At 39.0% G+C, this 8827-nt stretch overlaps 1 protein-coding gene and 1 long non-coding RNA gene across 5 annotated transcripts in view; one reads left to right on the top strand and one right to left on the bottom strand.

Annotated features, from left to right (window-relative positions):
- Positions 1 to 4683, bottom strand: part of LOC111253040 (inactive non-canonical poly(A) RNA polymerase protein Trf4-2-like) — an 8520-nt gene extending 3837 nt beyond the window's left edge. The window contains exons 1-6 of one of the 4 annotated variants that reach the window (XM_086992472.1): positions 4612 to 4683; positions 4282 to 4498; positions 2727 to 3363; positions 2418 to 2617; positions 1500 to 1610; positions 1044 to 1227 (exon numbers count right to left, since the gene is read on the bottom strand). In XM_086992472.1, coding sequence (XP_086848598.1) covers positions 1044 to 1227; positions 1500 to 1610; positions 2418 to 2617; positions 2727 to 2819 — 588 coding nt within the window. In that variant the 5' untranslated portion in view covers positions 2820 to 3363; positions 4282 to 4498; positions 4612 to 4683. Of the gene's footprint in view, positions 1 to 1043; positions 1228 to 1499; positions 1611 to 2417; positions 2618 to 2726; positions 3364 to 4281; positions 4581 to 4611 lie in introns of those variants that run through there. The other 3 variants (XM_022811857.2, XM_022811860.2, XM_086992473.1) reach the window with 3 other exon arrangements.
- Positions 4684 to 4743: 60 nt separating this feature from the next.
- Positions 4744 to 8827, top strand: part of LOC147754818 (uncharacterized) — a 15670-nt gene continuing 11586 nt past the window's right edge. Inside the window, exon 1 of the long non-coding RNA XR_015329925.1 lies at positions 4744 to 5019. This is a non-coding gene — a long non-coding RNA (uncharacterized LOC147754818). The remainder of the gene's footprint in view (positions 5020 to 8827) is intronic.

Raw genomic sequence — 8827 nt, 5'->3', positions numbered from 1 at the left:
ATATGTGTAAGGCGAAGAAAAAAATGTTTGTTCGTAAACACCGAGAAACGAGGCGGAAGATCTTTACGAGGGACTTATCTCGGGGGATGGATTTTACAACGTACTTTCACGAAAACGCTTGACTCCAGTATTAACATGTACGACAATATTTAGCACTGCACGATAAGCCTGTTGTGCTTTCTAAAACTTCTCCTTGCAAACAGATTTAAAATAACTCGTCTACAATCATTGCCTTGCGCTTCATGTTGAGGCATCCGAACATCTTAACTTCAGACCAATCGAAGACTTCCTATGGCCGAAAGTGGCTAAGGTTTACTTGGGCAACAGAGCCCTTGTAACCCCAAAGCAGTAAGTTCTATGGCACATTGGTAAATTATCGAAAGAAAAATTTGATAAACTCACAGTTTATAAACTTCAGTTTGCTTACATTGCATTACTTGCAAATTGGAGATTTAAAAACGCGCATTCCTCAAGTGATTTAGCAGTTAGTACCATCCGATTCATGTAACAAAAAATTTTTTCCTAAATATCGATTTCGTTTGGCAACTTTAAAGAAGTTTTCAGGCGGCCAGTTGAGTGATGTAATATTTAAAAAGCAATGGCGCCAAATATTGCCATTTGTCATATAAAGTTGATATTTTGCGAAGTACATACATTATAATTATTTTTCAAAACTCGTCTAGTCAATACACCCGGAGGTGAGTAAGCCTATACATTTGAAGGCATAAATAGTCCATGGCTTTATAGACCGTTGCCTTGTTTATACCATCATTTTGAAAATACTTTCCGCAGAGGCTTTTCGGCGAAAAAAATATATTAAACACTAAGCTTTAATTAGTTGGTGTAAGTCATACAACGCTAGAGAGTTTCGGAGGATGACATACAAACGCAGTTCGCTGACATCATATTCCCCAAGAAAGACATTAGCCTTTTTTATACGACTGATAGAAAGCGTTTTTTACTTTTTTCGTCCCAAAACAATTTTTTTTCGTGCGAATTTTTTGCCCGTAATCTAGGTCATGTCAAGTAATCCCTGCACTCACAATGTCTATATCTGACGTTGGCAAATATAGGCCAGTATAGAAACTGCCAAATACGTCGACCTCTGCATCTGGCCACCGTTCAATAATTAACGTTCGGACGCGGCTAATTACCCTTTCGCGTACCATCTGTTCGTGCGCACTCGGACGAATAAATCTGTAGAAATCCTCGATTTCTTCTGCAAGTCTTTTGAGTCGCAGTAGCACCAAAAAGAAGAGAAAGATGATTCCTTAACAGTGACAAATATACAATTTAGGTAGAAGTGTCCATTAACAATGCGTAAATCCAATTTGTATCAGCTAACTAGATCATTAATGAAATTTTCTTATCAACCTCATATGAAGTCACCATTCCACGAGTAGATACACCGATAGCCCACAGATAGGGGAGAGATAAATGACTATAAGGCTATGCCATAAAGATAGCCAGACGATAATATATTCCATTACATTAGTTACCCATTTACACTATACTCGTAGACCTTGTTCGGCGCCTTCCATGGCGTGCCCCCAAACTGTGTCATCGATGGCGGCCAATCCGAGTTGCGTCTTATTGTATACGAACCTCGTCTAAAACAGATGACACAATTACGGATTATCATTTTCTTAACGACTTGTTGTACAGAAATGATGGCGGAACAATCCGCTATGCTGTTATTATATTGAATTGTGGAATGGGTCATGATCTCTTAAAGCCAGGATTACTAGTGTTCTCCGTGCAAGCGCCATTTACCCTATACGCAGACGGTGAAGGCAGAATCGCCACATGTGATGAAAATAAGAAGATTAAAAATATTTTCTGGGCTATATGTAGGCTGTAATGATGACTATGATAATAACGGTTATAAAAATAACTGGTAATTATGAACTGACATTTTAATAGAAGTTGCAACTTTGAAAAATAGAGAAACGGTCTTCGGCTGATCGGTTATTCACCAAGTAAGCCCAGTGGTTCACGATACTGCTTCAACGGTTGTTATTGATAAAAAATTACACAAAAGGCCAGTGACAAAGCACTCACTTTGACTACATTTTTAACAAGTACTTGTATGTTAACGTTATTTGCTCCCAATTTGATATTGGTGATTACTGAAGAAGCCCTGATGTACGATTTACGAGAGTCATTGCGTCTTACGCGTTTCGCCTTTTCGAAAAATTGATCCCTCTACGAGTTTAGCCTACAGCCGTTTCCTATGAATACATATAACTTGAGACGCATAGTCTTTAGGTAATAGCTTTAAACTTTAAAGTAAAAAATGTTCAATCATTTTGCATAGAGCTATGCGTACACTAGGTCTTACTCGCGCCGAGGACAATAGACCCGATTAAGTACAGGCTTTTCGATATTGAACAGAAATAAAGCAGCTATGTGTCTACCTCTGTCTGGTGACGGCGTATTGCGTGGGGACATCGGATTGGACGGTACTGGCTTCGTGCGGTTGAGTAGCTCCGTGCATCGGTGTGGCCATCCACCCCCAAGCCCCGATAGGCTGTTCAGTTACGGTCTGCAATATTCTGTTCCATAATTCCCACGCTGGACATTGCGGCTCAGACTGGACCCACAACATTCCTCTCGTCTAAAATTAGAAAAAACATTAGAACGCGTTTATGCAATCATTATAATAGAATCAAATGTTTCGAACTGCCTAGAAATGTCATCGTGAAACTCCGTCAACAATAACGCACCCGTGTATTTCTGCAGCGGGCGATGCATATGTAATTGGTATAATCGAGCCCCGTGATCCGGCACGTGGCAGATGGCACGATGAGGCTCACCATCTTGCGTAGTGGATTTCTTCAGGGTGTTCTAGGAAGCACCGTCGATTGATGCCAGAACGATTTTCCGACTATTTCCTTTTTGTGTTGTTTGCAATGGCTACGAAGATCAACTTCAAAACTAGCTCTGTCATATACGATTGCGGTAAAAGACTAACGTGTCTGCTAATGTTTTTTTCGTGTATTTACTGTCTCTAATCTAATCTTTCATATTATGCGCAAAAACGAATATATGAATTGTCACGGATGTGAGATAACGTTATTTGCCCCTAGCCAATCTACCCTAAACGGCAGGAAGGCAGGCATAAATATATCACGATAGATTTCTCCCGTTGAACACATCTATGATGAGCTTGGGCACTGAGCTGTGAGGCGGGCCTGTGCGTGAAGCTAATCAGATTTGTAGAAAATGGTAAGACGCTAATCATCCTACGGTTCCCCGTTACCAAATTCACGGGATGGACCTTACATCTAGCGCTGCTGACATAGTCTCCTGCATCGTTATTCAAATGGTGCCTCAGTAAACGACTGGGACGTTTGCCAATTTCTGAAAGCACATCATTTAACACAAATTACACAGAATCGATATTTGGAGCACTCGAGAGTTTTCAGTCAGAAAAAGCACACAATTTATATATGTACATATACATAAGCTGTATAAAGAATACTTGTAGGAGTGTAGCGTCACACCGGCAGAATATTTATCGGAGTAGTGGAAACTGAGGCTTGTGGTAGAGCAGGAAATCAATTTCTAAGATATCCACCTTTGGTAAACACAGCATAGCGCAACAGGTTGTCACATGGCAAAAAGTATGTTTCATTTGAGTATTGCAAATAGGTCGTTGAAAGGAACGCAGGAAACGACTTTGCAGTGTAAGAATATTTAGTTAAATGTAAATGTTTTTCTAATTAATCGTTGAAACGTTCATTCATCGGAATCCAGCTCTGGCCTTACCCGTATCTATCTATGTATCATTCGAGTATTACTAGGACATCACAAATGTACCGAAAGGCGCCTATAGCAATCAGGTTTCTCCCACGGACCCTAAGAGCGCAAATCATGTTTTTTTTTATTTACAATTAAAAAAATATGATGAATCGAAAAACAGATATCGCACGGAAGGAACGAGGTATCAGGTCACAGTGCGTAATAATTGTCTACATTTAGCCTCTTTGCAAGTCTTCTTTGATTCTCTGACAGGTTCTGATTATGTAAGCTCATCATTCCAGTTGATACTAGGAACATCGAATGACGATTAACTAGCGAACCTATAGTTTTCATCACTACTTCGACCCTTTCTCTCTCTCTCTCTCACTCTCTGTATATATCTATCTATCTTTCTTTCTTTCTGATATCTGACACAATTTGTTTATCTTGGAATATCTCAGTTCTGTTTCGCCTACGCATTAATACCTTTAATAACTGAAGATCATTCCTATCATAACTATACAGCGGTTGCTTTACCTTTTTAGCGTGTCTCCGGACGGCACCGATAATCCACGGTACTCGATCGTGAAAAGTGTTTTTACAAGACAATCACTACTTGCTCTTAGACATAGCACAATACTTTTCCGATGTCCGTACCTCAGCTCGAACTAGATGTCTATTTTGTACAGGCGCTATGGGGGCAAACAGCTTTTAGTAAGGGTCGCGCAGCCGCGTAGCGTTTAACCAGATGGCACTGCAACCAGGCACAAATCACGTTCCGTTACTGGTTAGCAGTCTTTACGCTTAAAGAACGTGCCTACTAGTCGCACAGATCTTTTGTGCAGTTACGCATACTGTGGCACATACCTGCGGATCGCTGTGGAACGGGGCTGTCAGCGTACCTGGCAGCATGTCCGGCTGCACCTGTGGTGCACGTCAGGTGTTTACGAGCCCTAGTAAAAAAGAAACAAAACCCAGAAGGCTTTTTAAGGCTTCGATATGCACTGAATTTATTTTGTGTGCGGCGGGAAGTTCTCCAGAAAACGTGATGCTGGCAGTGATGACGATGGTACGTTCTGTGTACGTGGGACCTATCTATTCTGTGACTTTTAGGTGAACACGTTGCAACTGAGGTCAGACGAATGAAGAAACAAAAAAGAGGTTTATATCAATGAATATAAAGTTTAATACCAGATACTTGTCATGACAGTTTTGTAGATTACTTTAGATTATTATTACTACGTACGCTACAATTACTTCGAGCTGATGATTACGGTAGGTACCTGTCTTCGTGCTTTTGATACAATTATACATAATGATAATAGCATAAAAAAAAACTTGTATTATCACTACTTAGGTATATCATAATGTGTTTAACCACCGTCTCATGCTATAGAGGACCCAAAGTAGTGGCTGCTTCAGCGTGAAGAGTTTCCCTACTCATAGCAAGTATACTTACGGTGCTTCCCACTAATGTAGTGCATAGAAAGCACCAGACAGATTGAGAACCAGATTAAGTGCAAATTTTCCGCTTACGTTTTGTTTAGAGTGGCGTTAGGTATCTTCAACGAGTATCCTAGCTCAGGCCGTCAAAGGAGTGAAGATTATTGTTTTTAGATTTGCTGTTTTTTTCACTGATTAACTAATTTGGTCACAATAGAGGATCTAAAAGTCTTCACGATTTGTTTTTTTCTAAATACTAAAAGAACTACGAAAAAATGTAGCCCATTTTTACCCTTGCTCATCTGTATAGACATCTGCAGCCGTTACGTTCGATGTGTGACACTTGTTTGCTTTTTCTGCTCTTACTTCCTACTAGTAATTCCGCTTGTATGAACGCTCCGCCCAGAATTTTGTTTATGGCGTCATTTTTTCCTAGTTAGCCCGGCCAGTGTTGTTTCATCGAATCAAGTTTATCTGCGGTCTCGCATTCCCTCAGCGGACGGCCTTGTCACTCGTAGACTCTATCTACATATATGTAAGAAACGTATACGCGCCGCTCCTTTCTGTTCTTCTTTTTTTTTTTTACATTTAACTTAAAATTATCAGGCGTTCATGGCAAAAGTCATTCTAGCTTAAGCAAGATTCAAGGAAAAGACTTTTTAAGTTAATTCAACGTCACGGCAGCCTTATTAAAACCAAGTTTATTTACAATTTTTTTTACATACTAAGTCCTGGTTGATCATGAAACTCAATATCTCTCGCACGCGTTGACACCCGATGGCTTGGCAGTACGCAACAAATTGTAGTAACAATAATACTAATAATAACAATATCCTCGTCAACAATTGGGTTTTATAGGCATAACAGGAACTGTGATATAAATATTTTAATTTTAATTATGGCAGTATATAATAATAAATATGGCAGGCTAATACATTTCTAATGATATTCATAGGGCGATTATGTTTCCCTTAACTGTAAGCCTGCCTGTATTGTACTGTTCTGTATAAGCAAATAAAATTCTTGAAATATATAAATCCGTGCAGAAAATCTCAAACGGCTCGAACGATTTTTTCTGCTAAGTCAAATCGTGGAAACAGAAATAGTAGATGGAAATGTGCTAAACAGTAGACCAATCCGTAAAGGTGAATATTTTCAAAAAGACTTTTTTTTTTAAAACTACGACGGGTTTTTTTCATTCGAAAACACTCGCTGAGTAAATAATTAGTATACCCAATTAGGAGCTTCTGCAGTGGCGAAAAGAAAGAACACAAGGCAACCAGATATGGTCCAGTTTGGCTAGTTAACATGCATGATAAGTAGCCATAGTCATCTGGTGCGTCACGGTGTAGCGCAGATAGCGCCACGGTCGCAAAGGGGACGCGACCGTGGCGCTATCTGCGCTAGAAGTATGCTAGAAGTATCGCGAGAAGTATGATCATATATTCAACTTCACGCGCCTTTTTCATCTATATGTAACATATAATATGATTATACCTAAGAGATAAGGGACATAAGCACATGAATGAGCTCTGTTTTTCCAAGTTCGTGACTTCTAAGCTTCGGATCGCGGGTCACTGTCTGCTAGTCAAATTAGGCTCAGCTCTTACATTTCGGCCGGCATGATTTCCTACTTCCATCAACAACTGTGTCGCTGGAAATGATCGCATGAAAAAAGATCGACTAACAGAACACAAATCTTTTCATTATGTTGATGCTAAACCATTGCTTTTTTGATCACTGGCACGACTATCTCGGACGCATATCAGCGAGAAAACTTTATACGGTGATTTTGGAAGATTTAACAAAATGGGGTTTTTTCATCGAATCCAACCAATTTCTGGACGAGAACACTAATAGTCTCTATGGGAAAACTACCCAATTAATTGTTCTTTCAAACAAATTCAATCGTCCGCACGTATGAGGCGCCTGGAACATGTTGTCATTAATATGAAAGCGACCACTATTTGCTTATGACTGATTCAGTCTTGAGACCCACGACTATCTTCGTGGAAAATAGGTCGAATGGTCGAAATGGAGAATAAGAAAATTGTCGAAACTCCATGTTTTGCATAGTTGAGCACGGTGAATTGTACTGCGTGAACACACTGGGTAGCATTATCTCTCTACTAAGAACGTGTCGGTAAACGGACACCCTTGATCAATTCTACAGTTATCATCATTGTTTTACAAAAAAAATGGCACTAAACCCTGGTTGGTTATCAGTAAACATATCGTCGATGCTGTGAGTCAAATATTGGACAATAAGAATTAAACGGCGACAAGCAGAAGAGTTCACTCTAAACAAGCCCTGCAAGTGTCGAGGATTACTGAGCACAAGACGTTGCATAGCTGCAAGGTCCATACTTCTACTGTTGCAGAGGCGTTCGTTGAGCTAACTAACTTCAACAGCAGTTACATACTTTACTATAGCGTTATCCAGTATCATTTGGGTTGACTAACATAGCAAACATCCTAAAAGTTACTGCAAATAAATGCGTCCTTTGAATTTTGAGGATTTAACTAAACCCTTTCATCCGATAGAGCAAGTACCTTAGCTATCAGTAACGACAACATAGGTAACTCTACAAATTTAACCCTGAATGGTCAACAAGCCTCAGATGAAAAAACTGATTTATTGTAGGATGTGCCTGCGTTTGGCCTAGCTACAGACTAGCTAGAACATTCCCCCAAAAAAACTGTAGAGCGTAAGCACAAAAACAGCGACACGAACCTTAGCACCATTGTATTTTTGGTACCGGATAAAATTCCAGGATCAATAACTTAAAAAAATTATTGATAAAATAAGCGCAAACAATGCGGTTTCCTGCAATAAATCCATATGTGAAGTTTAACCTTTTGTATGCACCTATTTTACCAAAACTGAGAAACTTTGTTTTCGATGAAAGGTTGCAGACAAATACACTTGGCTTATCGCTCAGCTTCGGAGTTACGACTAATTATACTTACTTAGATACTTACATCAACTGCAACAGTTAATGCTTGTTGGCCTACGAATATCTTTTATGCCCTATTAATTTTTTCTAAATTTCGTCAAAAGTTCGAGTTGTGCTATATTTCTCCAAATAGTAAAAGGTAATTAAAATAAAAGACGAATTCAATAAAAATTAGCATTCAATTTTGCGAATGCTAACGAAAATTTCGATGGAAATACTTGGCGAAAAACGTCTTTCCAATCGAAAACAGTTAGCATTAAATGTATGCCTTCGAACAAGCTATAAAAAGGTTATGATTTTTGTTTTGATTAAAACGAGTAAGCTTTATTCAGTGTTCATTCAGGCTTTTAGTGGATGGCACATGGGTCCAAAGAGACGTGGCCTATCATATCAAACGCGAATGGACACATAAAGGTTTATCCATCTAATTCTATGAACATAAGCTGACAAACGCAGAAGCGTCACTCTGTCAGCGGAACATGTGAAAGTTTTTATCGGCCACTGTTCGGGCATACTTCAAGGATATGTACAAACATTGAATATCTATTTTTTTCTAAATTTGATCATATATTTCTAGTATTCTCAATACATGTAGAAAAACATTAGCTTTTTAAATTAACAAAATTCAACTAGACATTTAATGTCTACGATTAAGCTAAATATTCGCTTTAAATACACCTAAT

Source organism: Varroa destructor, unplaced genomic scaffold, assembly GCF_002443255.2.
Source record: "Varroa destructor unplaced genomic scaffold, Vdes_3.0 BEIS01000006.1, whole genome shotgun sequence".
NCBI lineage: Eukaryota > Metazoa > Arthropoda > Arachnida > Mesostigmata > Varroidae > Varroa > Varroa destructor.
This window is presented reverse-complemented; position numbering and strand designations above follow the sequence as displayed.